Genomic DNA, 21917 nt, shown 5'->3' with positions numbered 1-21917 from the left:
TTTTTTTTCTAGGAGGCAGTTAGAGAAGAGAGATTGAGATCATCTGGGGCCAGTGCTGGACACACATCCATCTTGGTCTCTTCCAGGCTGCCCTCGAAGGCCAGCAGAGCCCTGGAGAGGTGGGCGTAGAAGGTGGCCTTCCTGCTGTCCTACTGCTGGAGAGGCCACCCTCTGTGAGTAGCTGTTTTATCCTTCCCCTGAGGCCCTGCCCTTTCCTGAGACACTCAGTGGACCGCTGTGTTGCCCATAGCTCCCTTGGCCACCCCTGGTCTGGCCACAGTGGCCCCCTCACAGTCTCCCACATGCAGTGGGAGCTCCCCTCACTGGCCCTCTGTCCAAAAGAGCTCCCCTTTCTAACAGGTCTGGGATGCCTTTGCCCCACCCACCTGGCAGGGGGGAGGAGGAACTGTTCATACCCTGAAATAGGTCCCTGGGGATGGGGCAGTAGAGACTGGCAGAGATGAAACCCGGGAGGGAACTCAGGGGCCTCTGCTAGCAAGGGTCTCAGACTGGGGTTTCCAACCTCTTAGCAGTGGGGCTGCACTTCTGCAACAAGAAATTACGCTTCCATTTTCTTTCCTAAAGGGAAAAAGGAAGAAAGCAACAAACCTCATGAGCATTCTGACGTATCACTTCTCCTAACCACAGCCATAGCTGCCATCCCCAGACCCGCCCCAGCCTAGACCCACTTCCTCCCGAGAGCTCACAGCTGCAGTGCCGGAGTCAGATGTGACCCTGGAAATAAGGTAGGTGGAGGTCAGAGACTGGAACTCACAGTGAGGGGAGAAGGCCTGATGGGACTGGGAGGGGCCCCTGCTGGCTCCTCACCAGGCACATACCCCAGAGGGTCTTCCTCTGAGTTTCCGCTTCCCTGGAACAGCTGGGGTCCTGGAGCAAAGAGAAGGCCTCTGCAGGGGCTCTGCGCCAGCAGGGGGATTTCTATCAGCTCTGGAGGGCTCAGCAGAGCAGAGAGTAAGGTCACAAGAGCAGCGTTGAACCCTTCTTTTCTGAGGGATTCTCTTAGGGTCCCTGGGCCATGGGATTGGTTCCTGGAAGTGATCTCTGAGCTCCTGGCCAGGCCTGAGGACTTGGCTGTCCAGCTCAGCTGTCCTGGGCCTAGTTTACACACACCTCAGGGAGAGGTTCTCTGCGGGCTGGGGCAAGAAGCGGGGTGTGGTTGTGGTGTGTCTGTGTGGGGCTGCGTGTGTGCACGAGAGAAAAGGACGTGCCCTAAGGGCTCTGTGCTCGCTATCAGATTGGGAGGTTCTCACCATTACTTCACCCAAAAGATAGGGAGTCCGGGGTCTGGAGGGACTTGGAGCCTGTCCCACAGCCTTTAAGGACCGGACTCTCATGTGGGGTCTCTCTGGACTTGATTTCCCATGATTTTCACATGTGTGAGCCTCTTCTCATTTAGCCATTTGGCAGGTGTGCCCCCAGACACTTGCTGTGGCCAGGCCCCGTCTGGACCAGGCAGTGGGACACAGGGCATCGAGGCAGCTCTGCCGTCGGGAGGCCTCAGGGAAGAGAGGAGGAGAAGAGCCCAGGGGTCTCCAGGCAGCCTTTCTGATCCCCCAGGAGCAGGCGGGGGTCCCCTCTTCTGTGTCACTCCACAACGCCGGGAGCTAGAAACCCCTTCTCCTTTCCCAGCTGGGCGTTCCTGTTGATCAGCTCATCCCCAGCCACTGGTCAGCGCCTGGCTCAGCAGAGGGCTTGGCAGGCAATTGTTGTGTGACTGTCGGATACAAGGAAGGTGGATCCTACCTTCCGTCCTTCCCTTTCCATGAGGCAGGGCAAATTGTCCCCAAATGCCAACAGGCCACCCAAACCCCACCACACAGGCTGGTACGCCTTGGACCTCGCACAGACAAGGATCAACATACCTACGCCACAGAAGAGAGAACTAAAATTTGGAGAGTGAGTAGCATGCCTCACTCAGAGTGTGTTAGGGATGAAGCTGAGGCTAGAAGCAGCGGGCCTGAGCTTCCACACCAGCTCTGGCCGTGGCTGCAGCCTGGCTGGAGCAGAATGACTGCATGGACGTTCAGTGCCCGGCCCTGCTTGGCCAGAGGTGGCTGGGAGCCCCTGAGGTGGGCAAGAATGTCTGGGCTCAGGGAATCACAGAGGAGTGTCTGCCTCCACCCACGCCTGTGTGTCTGTGCTCCGTCTTTCTTAGGCTATCATCCATGGAGAGGCCCCTCACGGTCCTGCGGGTGAGCCTGCACCACCCCACGCCAGGCCCTGCCACCTTCGCCAATGTCCCTCCGCAGCTAGAGCACGACACCAGCCCACTGCTGGTGGGCCGGGGCCTGGATGCCCACCTCCGGCTGCAGCTCCCTCGCCTCTCCCGCCGGCACTTGTCACTGGAACCCTACCTGGAGAAGGGCGGTGCCCGGCTGGCCTTCAACTTGAAGGCTCTGAGCCGCAAGGGCTGCGTGTGGGTCAACGGGCTGACGCTGAGGTTCCTGGAGCAGATGCCCCTGAGCACCGTCAACAGGGTCGCCTTCTCTGGCATGCAGATGGTGGTCCACATCGAGGGAGGCACCTCCCTGGAGGCCTTTGTCTGCTGCTTCCAACTCAGCCCCTCGCCCCTGATTTACAGGCTCCAGGCTGAGGAGACCGACGAATGGGAAATCATCCCCCAGAAGCAGCCTCCCTCAGGTTCAGGGAAGCAGGCTCCGGGTCACCTGGGGTTTCTTGACAGCCCTTCCCAGCCCAGGCCTGGAGGAGCACCAGAAATACAGCTCCAGAGGGAGCCCCCAGACAGTGCGCTCTGCTAGCCCCGCCGGCCACCCCGGAGCAAGCCTTAGCTGAAATGGGGCTTGAAATAGTCAAGCTACATCATGCAAGGTTGACAAGCCAGGCCTGCCGCGTAATAATGAACCTATTCTGCAAGCATGAGCCACCAGGGGTGAGGGGAGTGCCCTCCACATCCACAGCTATGCAAGGTAACAGGAACTTCATATACTTTTAGAGGCCCTGAGGGGTTCTGGGAGCCTCTCTCAGTGTTTCCCCGCATTTCCCCCTCTCGTCTGACTAGGAGTTACTTTATGTTGCTAATTTTGTGTGCCGCTTAAGAGCTGGAGTTTGAGGTTGCACCAGGAATGCATGGACACATGTAGCAATTACGTTTGTGGTAGCTTGGGGTTACCTTGGGCTTTCAAATACCCACAGGCACTCGGGGCTTAGGGAAGCCTGTGTTTAATAAACTGCAAGTATTTCATTAAGCTGGCATACCCAGCAGGATTCCCTGATCCCCAGACGGGCCGCCTGTACGCCACATCGTCATGCAGAGGCAGGGGCAGGAAATAGAGAAGAGGTGTAAGAGGAAATTGGCAAGGCGGGGGCTCACGGTTCTGAAAAGGATGGAGGTAGAGCTGAGGGCTTCCTGGGGATGGGGAGCTGGGGGCTGGGCCTGCCCGGAAATTCATCGTCACTGTCATTCTCTTCATCCTCATGCTCCCCAGCTCTCACTTCTGGATCAAAGCCTTGGCTGACCAGAGGGCAAAGGTCTTCAGGGAAGGTAGCTTCCCAGAGCAATGCGCTCTTCCAGGACTAATTCTATGAGAGGGCGGGCTGGGAGGTTGTGACAGAATACAGTTCAGCAGTTATTTCACTCAAGGGTGGGTCATGTGCCAATGGGGGTGGACTAGTGGGGGATCGAGAGTGTGCTCATTTTCTCAGTGCATGTTGGGAGGTATGTGCTGGGGAGCTGAGCCCAAGCAGCCACGCTCCATGCCATCCCAGGGAGGGGGAGTGTGGTCTAGAAACCATGTTCATCTGTGTAATGAAGGGAGGGACCTCAGACCCGGATGGTTGCCACCAGCCTTGAACCAGCTGTACGATATCCAAGGCACTGAAGCTGCCCACTAGCTGGCTCACATTCCAAGGTCTGTAACCACCTCCAACAAGGCTTTCAACACCCCTCACTTCCCGCCCAAGAAGAGAGATCCTTTTGCACCCAGGGTAGGCTGCAAGGAAGTTCAACCGCACTGCCAGGCCTGAGTATCTTCTCCTTGGGGAAGATAGCAGTGGGCGGGACCCAGACTGCCCAGACTTGGGAAGATTCCATCCAATAGGGAACGAGGCAGATACACTCAGGTCACAGCCACAAAGCAAAGGGGGTCAAGGGATGTGAGAAGAAGGGGCTGTCCAAAGCTGTGAATGGCCCATGGGACCACCAAAGCAGTCCTTCACTCAACTTTCACCAAGCACCCACCTTGTACCAGATGCTGTGCAAAGCCCGGGGAACCAGCAGTGAACAGGTTGACTAAGGCCCTGCCCTCAGGGAGCTTACTTGGGACTCAGGAAAGACATGCATTCAGGAGATGATCACTGTGGGCAGTGCTAGAGACATTGTGTTTTCTCTCTCTTCATGCTGGTGCTAACCTCAGCTCTACCATTAAGTGGCCGTGTCTGGTGAGTGCTTACTATGTACTCCACGCTCTGCTAGGTGCTGTGTACATTCCCCCATTCAATCTCCACAATGCCCAGATAGACAACGGTATTAACCACATTGTACAGATGAGGAAATTGAGGCTCAGAAAAGTGAAGTATCTTGCCCGACGTCACGCCACTCACTAGCTGTGTGATCTTGCGCAAGTGACTTAGGCTGCTTTGGTCTCTATTTCTCCTTCTGGAAAATGCGCAAGAAGATAGCACCTCCCTGCTGGAGCCCGCTGGGCTCCCCACTGGAGCCAGCCAGTGGGCTGTGAGGGTTTTAGGAGGTGGCACATATAAAGCACTTAGTGCAGCACCTGGCACACAGCAGCCACTCAGTAAGTATTAGCTACTATCGTGAGACCTGAGAGAGGGAAACATATAGGTCCTGACCCAAGGGCTCACCTTAGACAGGAATATGGAGTGAGAGAAGGTTGGGAGCCTGGCGGGATGGCTCTGGAGCCTGAGGGCTCAGCCACACTCTGTGATTCCCTGATGAAGAATTTTGTCTTAGCCACGGACCTGGTGGGCAGTCAGGAGGGGGTTTATTATTGTGAACGTTGGCACCAGAAGCCCCAATATTCAGGGTTTGTAGAATGGGAGACACACGGTCAGGGCGGGTGAGCCGCAGAAGCCATGTGTGCTGTGGTCTGATGAGGCCCACTGTTTTGGGACTGCCTTTATTTTTCACACAATGATCCCTCCACAGACCGAAGTGCTCCCCAAACTATGCATTAGGGAGCAGCAGCCCTTTGCACGCAGAACGGAAAAGCCACTGCCTGAAGACTAAACCTGAACGTCAAAGGCTGGAGAGAGGAAGCTGGCTGGTGGCTCCCCAGAGCCCCCAGGGTGCAGCTCCCCTGCTCCACCAGGGAACCTTTGCCATAGACCGAGAGTCCTCTTCCTTCCAGGAAGGGGCAAACCCAACCTAGCTGGGGGCCTATGAGAGGGAGCAGCCCACCTCCTCCCTGGGGGAGTCTCTGACTTGGGGTGAAGTCTGGGAGGCCCTCTGGGCCCCAGGATGGACTGTGCAGCACGCGGGAGGAGGGCAAACCAGAGACAGGGCAGAAGGGAGCCAGGAAACACCCAGCTTGTTGTTTCAGACTCTACGGGTTCATAAAGTCCCCTCCGGAAACTCACTGCCTGCCTCATACACGTTTCCTAAACAGCAAAGCTCCACTCCATGCAAGGCTCCATTTTTCTTCGGTGGAAAACCATTTAAATCACCAGACCCCAACACCCACCCTCCAATTCTCGCCCAGAAGTTAGAATTATCAGGTTGGCTTCAGGCCCTGGTCCATGAACTTGATACCCCTTTCCTTTGCTGCTCAGACAGACTGAGCAGGGCAGTGAGTCCCTCTCAACAATGTCCTCTGCATTCCCTCAGCTCGCATACACAGGGCAGCCTATGTGGCTGAGGGGTGTACACGCACACGCGCGCGCACACGCTGTTGTGGCTCCAAGCAGGGGCTCTGCAGTCAGGCTGCTGCCTGGGTTAGAATTCTTGCTCCACACTTACTAGTTCTGGGATCTTGGACAAGTGACTGAAATTCCCTGTACCTCAGTTTCTTCTTCTGGGAAATGGGGAAAATAACAGCTTTGAGAAGGTAAAATGAGGCACTGCATATAAAGAACCTGGTGCAGTGTCTGGCACACAGGAAGTGCTCAATAGGGTTGCTTTCATTGTTTGATTTAGTGGAATGAATTGAATGCATATAGACACATGGACTCAGCTTACACACACACACACACACACACACACACACATGCACACACACACATCTGCTACAAAGAACTACATCAATTACATTCAGGCATACCCCAGAGCGCTACAACTCTCTGAGAGGACATCTGGAAATTTAGAAATCATTCCCTGTGCCCTTTCAGGCATTATAACCCCACATTCCTCTGCTCTTCTAAGAATGGGAGTCCCCCCGACCTGTCTGTGAGTCACTGCATTCGCTTGAGCCCCGTGCTGAGGGAGACACGAGAATGCTCCATCAACAACCCCAGCGTGGGGCTCTGAGGCACAAAGAAACGCCGTCAGGTCGCGGCGGCAGACTCATCAGGCAGCACAGTCCTGGCCACAGCCGTGCACAGCCCTTCCCTCCCGGCACCGGGACGCTGCGCCCACGGTTTCCATGTCTCTCTCCCTGTGAGACACCAAGATCCACACAGACAAGGACCCTGGGTGGTTTGCTCTTGTATTCCTGACGGCCATCACAGAGCTGGGCAGAGCCGGGACGGACAGACAGGCACGCGTGGTCAGGGAAGCAGTCACTTCCTGCCCCAAACAGAGGCACGTCGGTGTCCCCAGGAGACCCTGGGAGGGCTCCCAGCCACAGCAATCAGGGCTTGGGCTGGCTGGATTGAGTCTAGGCCTGTGGGCCACAGAGACCACCTACCGCAAACATACACTAGGAGCACACAGCCTCCCTGAAACAAGACTGTCTCTTAAAGAGATTTCCTGTGGTATAGGATGCTAAGATCTGGCCCTGCTAGAGGCATCTGCATTTTCAAAGAAAGGATTGGAGAGGGCAATGCCTACCCAGTGGAAAGAGCGACATTGAAGTTTTCACCGTAGGCTGATAAAGGAAACATTTTCCCTTTCCCCTCAAATCGAGGTTACTTCGTAAACGTGAATAAGACAGAGTTAAGGGGCTAGCTCAAGGTTGCCCTGTGACCAAAGAGAGCTGAGACACAAACTGAGAAGGGATTCTTTCCCAGCAGCCCACTGAGTGGCCAGGCTGCAGTCAGCAAAGAGATGTGCAAAAGCAAGGGAGCCCCCATGCCAGGTGAATGGTTCGTTGCTGCCTCCATAACCTCCTCCCACCGCCGGACTGGGCCGGGAGACCTGCCTCCTGCTGTATCTGCTACGTGAGTCTGGCTGTCCAGCTTTGCTCTGTGTCCTCTGCTTCCTCTGCTTCCACTCCATGGCATCTGCTGGTACTGGTGCCTCCATCAGGCGAGTGGGTCTCTGAATCACTGAGGCAGCTTCCCCTCACTGAGGCAGCTCTCCCTGCACCCCGTGCCCCAGTCACGCACTACCACACCAGGCCCCGAAGCCAGGCAAGGAGGAGCTAGGCCAGCTCCTCCACCTTTAGGAGGAGATTTCGGGGTTAATCAACTCTATTCACGTTGCAGGTTGTGCTCCCTCTTACCTTGAAAGTGAACTCACAGGCGGATTAAAGTGAAATAAAATCTACCATTTGAGTTACATTCTCAGCTGATTGGAAACATGCATTACCTCCCCATGACCGGGCCATGAGAAGGGAAGTTATCTCTCTTTAGAGTTTGTAAACTCTTTAGGCCAGAGGCAGCTTTAATGCTGCTGGGGGAAAAAAATGATCCGGGAATAAATTGCTCTCATTTACCTTTGTTTTCCAATCATACGCTCCAGTGGGAACAAAACAGCCTAAGTGAGTGGATGTGGGGAGCCAGGTGATCCTCAACAGAAGAGTTTCATTATTTCCTTCTTTAGGCACATGAGTTGAAAGGGCTTTAGGTGCCATTTGGCAGGGGGCTTGCACCACAAAAATGTGTGTCCCGCAGTAATGTCAGCATCCTTGAGCTGTTTCTATCTCTGCTTCCACTTCCCCGTGACACCCACTTCTTTAAGGGGCACTATCACCAGAGTGCGCAGCTCCAGACGTTTGGGAACAAGAAACAAGGAGTCTGAGAAAGGGCAGATGTGAATCAAAACCAAATCACAGTCCAGGGAGGAGGGAGAAACCGTGGGGTCTGGGGTTCTGGAGGGGGCTTTCCTTCCCCTCTGTTCTCCGATCCTCTCTGCGTTACCTAACACAGAGCTTACATAGAGCAGGTACTAGGCAAAGCCATCAGGACGCCCCAGGCTCTGAGCCAAGCACTTTAACTGCTGGAAGGAGCCCCCGCTGGGATGTCTGCCTCACTTTCCTTTAAAGATGTGCACGCCGGGGGGGAGGGGGTGGGGAGTCTTCAGAATAAAGCAGAGACGGGGGCCTTTGGAGGGAGAGCTCAGCCAGGCAGCCAGACATGGGGTTTCCATAATTGCTTCTCTGAGGGATGGGGATGCTGTGATACCACTCTTTCATTCACCTGCAGCTTGCTGCAGATGGGCTAGGAAGATGGACCCTATTAGGTCACCTTGCCTGTGGGGCAGGTGGGGTGACGGTGGCCCAGAGTATATCAGTCAGGATCCAGTCAGGAAAAAAAAAACCACTCTAAGTATTTCAAAAATTTGGTTCAGTGAATTGGGTATACAGGTGATAGAGTTGCCGAAAAGCCACACGGGCAATGCAATTCAGAGTTCGGCAAGCACAAGAAGTGCTACCACGGCTAGCTCCCTCCCCTGGGGCTGCAGGGGCACCTGCGGAGACCGTGTGACCAGAGCGGGTGCTGGGCGGCACAGAGCTAGAACTACCCGTGAAGCTGGGACCTCGGAGGCAGAGGCCATCCAGCGGGAGCTGGAGCCACAGAAGAGATGCGGCTGCTGTCAGACCCTCCCCAAGGTGCTGAGAGAGAGGGCAAAATATCCTGGCTTCTCCCCTTTCCTGGCCCCCAGCGGCCGAAGCCGGCCCAAGGCGTCTGATGAGCAGCCTAGGAAACGCAGCCTGCAGGGGTGACTCCCCGGAGTACAGAGCCGAGGAGGGAAGGCGGAGCGAGGGCTCTGAGGGCAAACTGTCAAACCCAGCACAGGGAGTGTGCCCACCTCAGTGCCCTCAGTCCCAGCCTGAAGCCCTGGGGTGGCCGCCAAAAATGGAGCAGAGATGGGAGGGGGATGAACAGCACAGAGGGCTCCGCTGCTCAGGGGCCTCCTGAAGCCATAGGCAAACATAAATCCCCCTCTACCACTGTCATCCCAGCCTGTATGACCTTCAGCATCTGTAAGAAAGGAAGGGAGAGGGCACAAAGGACAAGTGCAGGACAGTGAGGTACAGATGTGGCCTGGCCTGGCCCACACAGTCCTGCAAGGATGTCTGCTTTGATTCTGCAGCCCTCCCCTCCCGCCTGAGAGGCAGGGCAGAAGAACAGGGTCCAAATCCCCCCTGCCCTTCACTTCCTGACCCTGAAACTTCATTTTCCAAGCCTCTTTTCTTCGTGTATAAAGTGAGGATACTATTAGTACCTACCCCACCTCTGTGAAGACTGAAACACACAACCTGTACGGGATCTCAGCACCTACCTTGGAAATGCTCAAAAAATGCCATCCATTTCTTATTGAACATGAACCACCACCCATCCCCAAATGCTCTTCCCTCCAGAAAGCTTCCTTGACTTTTTCCCGCAAAGAGCCAGCTCCTTCCTACCTCCAAACCAGTGTTGGGACACTCAGAGCGGATTTTCAGTCATGATCCATGGAACAAAAGGTATTTCCTCAGCTGGGCATATGGGTACTTGCTGTGTGCTCTGCATCACGCCGGCACTCCCCCCCCAGCAGAGCCCTGGGGGTGGCGGAAACTGTCTGCAGATCGAACAACCACCTGACACACAGTAGGTCCTCAGTAAGTGTCTATTGACTGTGAGGAAGAATTTGGAGGGGGTGAAAGCAGACCTTCGGGGAATGAGGCTTTGAGAAGCACATCACGCCACAACAAGGATGCTGGTTAAAAGGTTAACGTGCACTTTAAAAAACTAATTGATCGGAATGAGAAGAGGCCAGCAGGTTTTTCTGTTTCTAGATGAGTCCCGCCTCCGTGGTGCAACACAACCACCCAGCCCTTCACCTCTTGGAAACACACGCACGAGGCGCAGGGCTCCCACGCTGGAGCTCTGGCCCTAGAGCCCTGGAAGCAGGCAGGCTGGACGCCTGACGTCAGAGGCTTCCAGCACCAGTGCTGGGCCTCATTACTGAGGAACACATAGTCCCCTGTGGCACTCGCTGGAGGCCAGAGGGGGAAGCTAATCATCAGGGGGCTCCGTCTTCCGTCTTTCGGTTTTACATTCCTCTTCCCCGGGGCCTGCGGTTGCTGTGCAGACTTCAAGCTGCAGCATCAGGAAAGCCTCATGCGGTCTGACTTCTTCCCCAACACGCACACGCACACGCACACGCCTGCCTCTGGGCTTTGTCAAGCACCCCAGGTAAAGTGTTGGTTAGAAAACCATGAGGTAATGATGAGCTGTGAGTTTTGCTCCTTAAGAGCAAAAGTTAAAGTTAGAGAGAAGATACCTCCACTTGAGATTCTCAGCATGCTTTACAAACCAGAGTGAATATTTTGGCTCAGCTCAGAGGAAAAAACAGAAGCCAAGGAGATCTCATTAGAGGAGTGGTAGGGGGCATTCAGAACAGGCCAGAGTGTTCTGGGTAACGAAATGCTATACACCCTGGACATGAGGTCCTGGGAATGCTGAACAGCTAACTCTGATGGAGAGAGCAGCGGGTTGAGAGAAAGACATTCATCATGGCCGTGAGACTGAGAAAGTCACCAAAAGCTCCGCATGCCTCACTTTGCCAGCCTCAACAATCAGGGACGTGCTGGTTAATGTTTAACAACAGGCTCTCTGGGTGGTGCGTGAAGTCTGGTTGTAGTGTTACCCATCTCCGATTTCCATGGTGTAAATTCTCCAACTGTGGTCAATTTCAACCTATCAAGATGACATCACTGAACTTGGATTTGGAAAGAGATGCACAGCGAGCACAGCTTTTCATAGCATTTCTGCCATACAGACACAATTTACAAGAGCATAGATACAGTAAAATACAGTGAAATAATTAGGAAGCTGTGTTTTGATTATTTATTAACTTTGTATTTAATATAGTTTGTTTAACTGTGAGTTCATACAATTTAGTTTTTAATAGTGCCTTAACAGTCGTCTCTTACAAGACAGCATGAGACAGCTCCAGGACGCCATTGTATGGAAAAAGTGCCTGCCCCTTGTGCTCAACTGTGGGCCAGAGACACAAAATAACCAATGCGAAAATGCCTTGGAAATAAAGATGCTAGTACACAGAGGCTCTAGAGGGGTCAGAGTAGCCATCCTAAGAAACTTGTATAATGCTTTGCTACTTAAAAGTGAATGTGTGGATGTTCAAAATAACCTTATGAAGATGTTAAACCATCCCATGCAACAGAAGAAGAAACTAAGGCTCAGAGAGGGGATGAATGCCCAAATTCTCTCAGCAGGTCAGTGGGAGAGCCAGTATCTGATTTCTTCTAGATCCTTGCTCTTCTCACCCCCTTCGCTCCATGCACACTTGGTGAAGGGCAGCTGATCAGCTCTGGTCGAGCTTGGGTTGCAGAGTCACATTGTCAACGCCCGTCTAGCAGATGTCACCAGATATGGTTTACAGTGGCAGTGCTTGTGCTAGGGCCCTGGGATCAGTCCTCTGGCTTAAAACATGCAACGGGGGTGTTAAGTAAGAGACCACACTCCCTTCTTTCCCAGGAACTCTTTTAGAGTTCGGGGCAGTGACAGATTGCCTGGCGTTTAGAGGAAGGAAAGCACAGCTCCCTGGGCCTCACCCCACCTCTCATCCCTCTTAGACAAAGGATATTGGAGTCTCTGGTTTACTGATCAGCAGGAAGCAGAGGGGCTTTCAACTCCGTCTCTGAACTGTAGCCAAACCCCAAGGCCTGCTGGACACTGACAGCAGGGCAATGTCTGGTTGGCCACCCAGGCAGTGTGTGAGCATTACCCAGCAGCCCCTTGGGAGGCTCCAGACAGGCTACCCCCCAACCCAGAGCAACTGGCATTGAATTCCAGAAGGCATCAAGACCCCCACTTGAGGCTTGAATCCCAGACCCCAAACTCACATGTGGCAGAAACCCATCCCTCCTCCAGAGCAAAGTGAGCCCCTCTCCTACCTCTCACTTTCTCCCAACTTGGCTACTACTCCTCTGGCTTTTGGGTAGGAGACACCTCATTGCCCAGGCCGTGTCCCCTCAATCCCGTGTCATTTCAAATTTTCTGACATGTAGATTTGGTATGCTTGGCTCTTTTAAACATCACGCTTTATGGCCTTTTGCAGTGTAATTTTGTTCCTGTCCTGCCATTCAATTTGAATTAAATATCAAACAGATGTGAGTCATTTTTTCCTCTTTATGAAGAAAAAGTTTAATATTAAGGAGCATGCCCTCCTATATGATCAGGAAAGCCATTCGGAGAAATAACCCCCTTCAAATTAAAAAAGAATCACGTTGGTTAACGTTAAGATGCTTTCAAGTGATACATTTCGAAGTGCTAAAGGAAGGTGTTTCCAGCAAGCTATAAAGCAGCCAGGAGAAAGGAGGAGAAGATATACGGCCCCAGGCTGATGGGGAAATCGGAGCTCAGAGAGGGGGCAACACCACCTGGGGAGGAAGCCCTAAGCTTGGAGATGAGGTTCACAGATGATGGTGGGGGAGGCCATCTTCCCCAAAGGCCGGGGGGTGGGAGCGGGGGATGCTCTCTGCAGCCTGTGTGGTCTGAGTGGGAAGGGAGTCATGAGGAGCTCCATTCTGCTCAGAGCCAACCTGACCTGGGTAGCCATTCCCCATCCTCACATACTTGCAGCAGCTTGGCACATCACCCCCCACCAGCAGCCCCAGAGGTGGGCTTGTATGTTTGGGCGTGCCAAATGGCGTAATCCCCTTGTTCCTGCTACAGTCTCTTGGATAGTGTGATCTTTGGCCTCTTGTGCGTCTTGGATGCCTCCGAAAATGCCAAGAAAGCTGTGGCTCCTCTTCAGACACAGGAACATACATAAACCTCCATACAACCTCATGGTCCCCTGATTTAGACCCCCTTCCCCGCAAGATGGCTCTAGAACAGAGCATCTCATCATCAAGACACTCAGCCCACAGGACTGAGGCCCTTCTCTCACAGAGAACCGGAAGCTACTTTCCTGAGCATCCACAAGCCCAGCACTGTGCAGGGCCTTGGCGTGAGCTGAGGGAGCTGGTCAGTCTCCAGACCTCTCTGGCTTCTTGGCAACATGCATGCCTGGAGCTCAGCATTATTGGACCTGCCGCCATTCATGGCTTTGAGCCAGGGCTTCTCCAGTGCCGGCTCAGGCTAAAGTGTTTCCATGTGGTTCTTTGACTCTGCACCTAAAAGGCAGTTCTCCAACTACAGCCGGCTGACTATAAATGACATTTCCATGTGGCGGGGAAAGGAGCCAGAAGGCCTCTGATTCCAGCTGGTTCTGGACATCCTGGACCCTGAGATGAGGCTCTGCACACCCAAGGTTCCCCACTAGGGATGATGTGCAAATGCCCAGAGGCCCTGCTCCGTGGGGAGCAGGAAGCCCCGCTGATGAGAAACAGAACCGACACTTCCTAGAATTCCGCACACAAAAGAGAAGTTCAGTGGAGGGATTTAGAACAAAGAAAAGCCTAGGCTTTGGAGTCAGACAGTCAACGTCTGGATCCCAGCTCTATCACTTACTCCCTCTCCCAGCCTCAGTTTTTTCCATCTGTAAAGCAGAAATGCATGTCTCCTAGGGTGTTTGGGAGGTTGAAATGGGCTGATGCACGTGCAGCCCTTAGTACAAGGCTTGACCTACAGCAAGGGCTCAACATTTGGAAGTTATCTTTTTTGCCCTTCCTTCCAAGAGGACAAGACCCCTATCTGATGGTGCTTGTGGGGTCTGGCACTGGGGAGGTAGATCACAGCCAGGCTTGCTCCCTGCAGTAACCATCCTGATAACCACAGGAAGAACAGGAGATGCAAAGGGAGGGGATATGAGTTACTGTCTCATAATTCCTGTCTGAGGGGTGGGGTGGGGAGGAAGAGGAGGGAGGGAGGGGGAGGGGACAAACTGCAAAACTATCTACAAGTGGTTTTAGGAGAGGAATTGAAATTCACAAATCATTGCTGCTATTCCAACCGTTATTTTGCATCTGTGGCAATTCAGTAAGAAGGAATTGAGGTCCGTTCTGAAAGCCTGGGGGGAGAGGGAGACGCAGCAGAGAAAGGGTGAGGGACCCAGGACTACATCCAGATTCTAGAAGGGCTCTGAGCTCAGGCGGCAAGTGCTGGGCTGGTCAGAAGAGGATTCCGGTAGGAGGAGGACAAAGCTGTGCCTTGAACGATAAGTCTGTTGAGGGAGAGAGACACCCACAAGCTATGTCTTGCGGCTCACCAGGCAGGGGTCTGAAGATAAGGAAGCCTGCTCTCAAGGGTCTCGGTTTAGGCTCCCTCCATCTTCCAATGCACTCGGTCACACACAACAGCCATTCATTTCTGCTTCACTCAGAACAGGAGGTCCCCTCCGCAGTGCTGCCCAGCTTTGGAACTCTTAATGGCAATGAAAACGCAGTTCCCTCACCCTACCGCTAGGGGAAGCCGTGAGCCGGTCAGAGCCCTGAGGACACTCCCAGCCCTCCTCAGGGGCCAAGGTCCCTCTCCAACTGACAGGGGCAGGGGGTGTATGTGGGGTCCTGGGCTGTGAAAGGAAGCTGACTGTGATGGGGGCTCAGCCCCATTTCCCCCAGGACACCCTGCCCAACCTTGGAACTTCATGCAGGTGTCCACATGCATTCTGATGACTCTGCTTCTACGGTCTCTGCATGGGCAGGGCCCCAGCTGCAGGCTTTTCTCCAGCCTTTGTGACCACATACATCTTGTCCTGGACTGATGACATGGACTCTCATCCTAGCAGGAACTTGATAACTTAGACACATTCATATCAATCTCTGTTCTCATTTAATTTTCATTTTTATTATGCATTTAAATATTGAATGACTTAAATATATTTAAATAAGCAATTACATCTCCCTCCAGTCTTTCTTTTTCAGGGTATGCATTTTCCCACAGTCATAATCAGGGTGCGTACACTTGCTTTCTTCAGTTATTTCCTGGGCATTTGACATGGCTTCATACTTGTCATATTGATCTTATTGGCTATTCACTAATGGCATCAATGACACACCTCAGTGTATAACCAATCTATGGGCAGCATTTTCACTGGTTACATTTTTTTTTTTTACTGTGTTCAAAGTAACACCCTAAACTATTTATAAAATGATTTTCCTTTTGAGCTATTCCCCTGGAGATGTTTCCAGGAGCTGGATGCCCAGTTGAGAGCTGTGTGAAGATTCTCTGTGGGCTTGATGTTCTATGAATGGCCTCTCACTTATCCACGTGCCAACCCAGCATAGTGCATTCCTGATTCCCATTTTACAGATGGGAAAACTGAGGTAGGTGGAGTGGGTATCTCCCTGTGCTATTTCTTGGCATGTGACCTCCTCCCTCACGATGCACCCTGGGTTTAAAAGGAGACCTGAGTGTCTTTGCCCAAGGCTGTAAATGAGTAACAGTGGAAATGCCCGGATGGTAGCATGGAGATAATTATAGGATGAAGAATGTCGATTCTTCAACCTCTGAAAGAAGCCTGCAGGTGTCTGTCTCTGGCCAAGCCCAAGACTGCCCTCCTCAGTCCCTCCAAGGACCCTTTAAGCCAGGAAGGGCATGCTTTTTGGATCTCTAAGTCCTTCAGAAGGTGTGAAAATGGGGGCAGGTCAGCCACATGCAGTGCTGGCCGCAATGTGTAAACACCACCTCAGAGCGCTGCTAATCTCCCAGGTCAGGGCCTGGTGCCACCAGCCGCCCACTGCAGGCACAGAGGCCTGGGTGGCTCTCACCCAGTTGCCTGTATGATCTCACATCACTGGCAGGCGGTCATTGGGCTCCCAGGACCTGGCAGGGGACCATTCGCGGGTACCTCTCTCTGCCCTGCGGCAGCCTGAGCGCCTGCCCAGTCTTCTCTAGATGCAAAGCTGTCGCAGCTGCCGGGCCACAGAGGCGCCAGGCTCACACAGGCATCTCTGGCCCCCAGTTGTGCCCCTGGGCGAGGTGCATGGGGCTAACCAGAAACACCTGTGTACATGGACTTTCCTGCCCCAGTTCAGCCTTCATTTCCTCCGCCAGTAAAAACCCAAGGCGTGCAAAGGTGAAAGAAACCAGCCAGTCAGTCACCCAGACGACGGCCACCAGGGCCGCAGAGACAGGACTCTCTAAATTAAATTTTAATTCCCACCCGATGGCCTGGCCAGGACAGCCATGATTCAAACCATGTAACCGCCACCACGGCCAGGCAGATCCCCGCCCGGGTCCTTGCGGGAATTAACCTCACCCCTGGGCTAGCGGACAGGGGTGTCTGCCTTGGCCATCAGGTCATGGAATGAGACCCTAAGAATGAAAGCACTCCCTTTTCCCTCCACCTCATTGTGCAGCTGCAAGGGCTGCCCAGCTGATTAGCTGCTCACTGCCCCAGGCTGTTTGAATTATTAGGTGCTGGAGAGATCAGATCCCACCGGTGATTCAGGGACATTTACCAAGACAACATCAAAGCCTGGGGCAGCCCGGATCCAAAGTGTAGGATAATGGTCAGGGCCCAAGGCTCTGTGCTCTGTCCTGGCCCAGCAGGTTTAGGTGAGGAGAGAGTTGTAAAAATGCCTCCATTTTTCCAGAATATTTTTCCAGAGATTCCTACCGGCTGGAGGAGGCAGGGCTTGGAACAAGAAAAGAGATATTGAGCTACCTGTTGTATGGTTAAACCAACCAAATCATCGTCAGAGACAGTGGCTTGCCTGACCATACAGCTGGCTGGGACCAGGCCACCAGACTGAGTCCATCACTGAAGACTGAGTCGTGACTCCCATCTTCCCATCTCAGCCAGCCATGAAAAGGACAGGGAAGCGGCCTTGTGGGGGTGATCCTGGGGTTCACAACAGACCTGGGCTCAAAGCCCAGATTGTGCTCTTACACAAGCTAAATTCTCTCAGTTTCAGTCTCATGGTAATAAAATGGGAAATCATGATAGCCCCACCTTTATAAGGTTGGTGTGAGAAATAACAGAATGTCCATGAGGTGCTTTATGCTGAGGAATGTGACAAGCCAGGAGGCCAGATGAGGCTGCTTTTGCCAGGAAACTTCTGATTTTCTGTCAGTGGCATGTCAGCCATGGTCACCATAGGAACGGAGGTGAAGACTCGCCCTTCAGGAGGACTTGACCCCATCCTAGACACCCACATCCCCACTTCCGGTCTCGTTCAGCCTTGTGCAAGATGCACATGCCCCCTTCCCACCCTGTCTGACTGGTTTCTTCTTTGAGGGGTTCAAACACTAATATGTGTCATTGGTGATGGCAGGTGAGCCAAGGGATGGTGAGATTGGCACAGATCCATCCGAGGCCTGGAGAAGCAACTGGGAGACAGAAACTTCAGGACAGAGGGCTGGGAGCAGGAGGCCATAACCAACTCCCTAGCAGAAGCACTGTAGAGCCCTCATTGGGAAGTGGAAAACATCCAGGTTTTTGACAGCTGCCATCCGCCATATTTTTAAAAATAGTTTTATGATTTAAAAACTATATATGCTTATTATAATATACTACGACTACACACCATAATGTGGGTGAATCGCATCAACAACGTTGAGCAAAAGCAACTAGACAGAAAAAGAGTTCACACTGCATGATTCCATTTGTATAAGGTTTTAAAATAGGAAATGTAATCTGTGGTGTTTAACTCAGAAGCAGGTCATCCTTGAGGGTGGTAGTGACTGGAAGGGAAGACAGGGGAACTTCCGAAGGGCTGCTGATGGATGTCCTGTTTCTTGATCTGGGGACTGGTTACACCGGTATGTTCACTCAGCGACAATCCACTGAGCTGTACACTCATGATTCCGGCACTTTTCTGTGTCTTTTGTTATAGTTCACAATAAATTTCCTTAAAATCAATTTCCAGGTCCTTGGCAACACCGTGTTAAAAACAAATATAAAACATTCATGCTCAGTGTAGAAAATGGTTTTTTTAATGTAGAAACTTGGAAACAGATCCCTCATCCTACCATCCTAAGTTACCTCTTTTTATTTTTTAGTCTATTTCCTTCCCACCTTTTGCCATGTATGATGTGTGTGTATTTTATACATTTAGTCATATTTTTGAACTTAAAAGTGCCTGTGTGACTTTTGTTGTCTCAATATGATATTGTAAAGATTTGTGCACACGTCCTTAATGCCTCTTGAAAACTATCCTTATGACACTGTAACATGCCACCATAGGGACATACCATGCTTTAACCTAGTGGTTCTCAACCTCAGTTGATTTTGCCCCTCCTCAGGGAGCATTTTGCAATGTGTGAAGACACTTTCGGTTGTCACAACTTGGGAGGCGTAGTGGCTGCTGGCATCTAGTAGGTCAGGGATGCTGTTAGAGAGGACAGCCCCTATAGCAAAGAATTATTTGACCTCAAACGTCAACAGTGCTGAGGCTGAGACTCCCTGTAAATAATTAATAATAATAATAATTAATGTTATTAATAAGGCAACAGCAAACTTCCTAGATAAATCATGCTGTGCACCTCTGATTATGTCCTTTGTATCAGTTTCTGTGGGCAAGCTCCATGTTATGGCCACTTTGAAGAGCTTGATATGTATTGCTAGTCTGTCTTTCAGAAAGTGGTTTCTGTTTACCCACACCATCCCGATCCTTCCTTCTCTAGTGACAAGCTCTGGCCTCAAACTTTAGAGACTCATGGACCTTCCATTCCTAAAGATATCTTCTTTGCCCAAGACTCCCTCTCTCACTGTGGCCCATTTTCTCATGCTTTGTCAGCAGAGCTTCCTGAAAGAGGTGTCCACATCCCTCATCCTTCTCTCCACCCACTGCTCTGGGCACCACAGAAGGACTCCCACCCCCACCATTCCACTGAGACTATCCTCAGAGTTACTACAGGCCCCCCTTGAACCAAACATCAAAGTTGTTTTTCAGTGCTGGGCCACCTGACCCTCAGACACATTGGCCACAGGCACCCCTCCCCCATCTCTCTTAGAAGATTGCCTAAGACTCTCGCACCTGCCACTCCTTAGGGCTGGTGCTCCCCAGGGCTTGGACCCCACCCTTTCTCACCCACAAACACAGAGATGATCCCAGCCCCGCCTGCTCTCCTGAACTCCAGACCTATATTTTCAACCAAAACAAGGCAGCTTGGCCTTTCTCCCAAGCCAGGACACTTGAGCCTTCCACAGTTCACCTTCTTTGGTGATCTTTCTGAAACAAAATCACAAATGCAATATGGTAGACTTGATTTGAATCCTGATTCACACAAATCAACCTTAAAACAAAAATATTTTGGGGACAATCTTGGAAATTTGAATATGAACTTGGTATCAGATATTAAGAAACTATGTGAGATGTGATAATGGCACTGTAGTTGTGTAAAAAAATGTTCAGTTTCAGTATGGGAAGTTCATAATACTATTCTCTCCACTTTTTACAAAATTTTTCATACATTAAAAAAAAAAACAACACTGCAAATCTGACAACACTGCAAACAACACTGCAAAATATTCTGGTATTCCCTACTGCCTAGAAAAAGTCCATGCTTAAAGGTGTCATACAAGCACTTAGAGCCTTGTCTTGCATCCTTCTCCAGCCTGCACTTCCCCAGACAGACTCTTCTGCTCGGTCTGGCAAAAGCCAGGAGCAGGGGGTGATTTGGGTTCCAATCCCCTCCTGTAGTTGGTCATGCTGTCTTCTTTCACCTAAGAATTCCTAAAAATCTTTGCTGCTGGCTGTTTCGTCGCACAACAAATTGGCCATAAGACCAATTGAAATAACATAAAAGATAAAATAGTGAAAATAAAAGAGGACATTAAAAAGGACATAATGAAACATGAAAATTAATAACAAAATTTTAAAAATTTATTGTGGAAAATGAAAATACAGAAACTATTTGAATACATTTAAAATGTGTGTAGAGGGCTTCCCTGGTGGCGCAGTGGTTGAGAGTCCGCCTGCCGATGCAGGGGACACGGGTTCGTGCCCCAGTCCGGGAAGATCTCACATGCCGTGGAGCAGCTGGGCCCGTGAGCCATGGCTGCTGGGCCTGCGCGTCCGGAGCCTGTGCTCTGCAACGGGAGAGGCCACAGCAGTGAGAGGCCCGCGTACCGAAAAAAAAAACATGTGTGTAGATTCATGATTACAGTTGTATCTGGATATATCTTAGAGATTGTCCTTTCTCAAAGTCGATCATTAAGGGTTTAGGATCTAATGTCAGGTGTATGTGAGTTCTTTACAATACTAAAGAAAACTCTGCTGTAAGTCTCTTCAGATTTCCCTGGAAGTAAAGCTGATATTTCTTACCAATACATGTAGCCCATATAACTGGTAGTACACATCTGGACTACATTTAAATGCTCCATCACATGCCCAGTTTTAAAATTTCACCAAATCATCTAAGCCAAATTCTGTGCCAAATACCAAAATTCTGTCTCCATCACGTTACCCACTATCAAATTGCAAAATTTTTTTCACCGTTTTCAAGAAACTTATACTCATCAGGAATCATGTAACCATTTATTTGGCCGAGGGAGGGGGGGATAGGAAGTGCTGATTCTTCTTTTGCCTCCAACTTCTAATACTGCAATGATAAATTTGGTAAAGATGGCATTAGAGAACAATTTGGATCTAAATTAGCCAAAGAATTGACAATTAATGCTCTCGAAGAGTGCTGTGAATCACTAGCTGCCTCTTTTATACTATCTTATGGCCTTGAAACCAAACCGTCACCTAGTTACTTTATCTTTTACGGCAGAGGTGCCTTACGGCCAAGCGGTGCGGTAAAACTGCTTGCGGGAAAGAGTTTACGGCAAAGATACAAGATGCGGTTAAGGTTCTCGGAAGAGAGGACGCGGTTAAGAAGGCACATCTTGGGGCCCAACCTGGACTTATTGAGTCAATTCTGGGAGTGGATTTCAGGAATCTGTATCTCAGCAAGCTCTTCAGGTAATTCTTTTTTTTTTTTTAACTGTGGTAAAATATATATAACAAAATAATTTTTAAATGTATAATAAAGTGGCAGGCATTAATCACATCAACACAACATCACAAGCAATCATCACCACTATCTGTTTCCAGAATTTTTCTATCACCCCCAAACGGAAGCTCTGTACCCATTAAGCAATAATTCCCCATTTCCGCCAGCTTCTGGTAACCTCTAATCCACTCCCTGTCTCTATGAATTAGCCTAATCTAGGTAGTTCATGTAAGTGAAATCATACAATATGTGTCCGTGTTTGGCTTGTTTCACTTAGAGTAAATATCTTCCGGTTTCATCCATGTTGTAGCATGTACCGTAACTTCATTTTTATGGCTGACTAATATTCCATTGCATGGATATATCACATGTTGTTTACCCACTCATTCTCCTATTGATTGACAGACACTCCACCTTTTGGCTTTTGTGAATAATGCTGCTGTTATAATTGGTCTTTGAGTATCTGTTCAAGTCCCTGTTTTCAATTTTTGGTGTATATACTTAGTAGTGGAATTGCTGGGTCATAAGATAATTTTATGTTGAACTTTCTGAGGAATGCCGAAGTGTTTTCCACCAGCTGCTCCATTTTACATTCCCATGCATGAGTGTTCCATTCCCATTCTCAACAACACTTGTTATTTTCCTTTTTTTTTTTATTTTTATTATACCATCCTAGTAGATGTGAATTGGTATCTCATGTGGTTTTCTTCTGGTAATTCTCATGCATACTGAAGCTGGAGAACTGTACTGTTTAAAAA

The 21917-nt window shown here is 50.9% G+C and overlaps 2 protein-coding genes across 2 annotated transcripts in view; both read left to right on the top strand.

Moving 5' to 3' along the window:
- Positions 1–787: 787 nt before the first annotated feature.
- Positions 788–3227, top strand: TIFAB (TIFA inhibitor). Its single transcript, XM_089908470.1, has one exon. It carries the CDS (start codon positions 2037–2039, stop codon positions 2778–2780), a length of 744 nt encoding a protein of 247 aa, XP_089764596.1. The 5' UTR covers positions 788–2036; the 3' UTR covers positions 2781–3227.
- Positions 3228–4643: 1416 nt separating this feature from the next.
- DCANP1 (dendritic cell associated nuclear protein 1) overlaps positions 4644–21917 on the top strand; it is a 35956-nt gene continuing 18682 nt past the window's right edge. The window contains 7 exon segments of the mRNA XM_089908572.1: positions 4644–4711; positions 5150–5261; positions 5264–5429; positions 5432–5548; positions 5551–5689; positions 5691–5761; positions 5764–21128. Coding sequence (XP_089764698.1) covers positions 4644–4711; positions 5150–5261; positions 5264–5429; positions 5432–5548; positions 5551–5689; positions 5691–5761; positions 5764–5858 — 768 coding nt within the window. The 3' untranslated portion in view covers positions 5859–21128.

Source organism: Delphinapterus leucas, chromosome 3, assembly GCF_059928025.1.
Source record: "Delphinapterus leucas isolate spDelLeu-1000000601 "Yukka" chromosome 3, BTC_Dleu_Yukka2, whole genome shotgun sequence".
Classification (NCBI taxonomy): Eukaryota; Metazoa; Chordata; class Mammalia; order Artiodactyla; family Monodontidae; genus Delphinapterus; species Delphinapterus leucas.
The sequence above is the reverse complement of the archived record's forward strand: the minus strand, read 5'-3'. Positions and strand labels throughout refer to the sequence as shown.

Coding starts and splice junctions, on each gene's coding strand:
- TIFAB (XM_089908470.1), top strand. CDS start 2,037: ATGGACGTTCAGTGCCCGGCCCTGCTTGGCCAGAGGTGGCTGGGAGCC.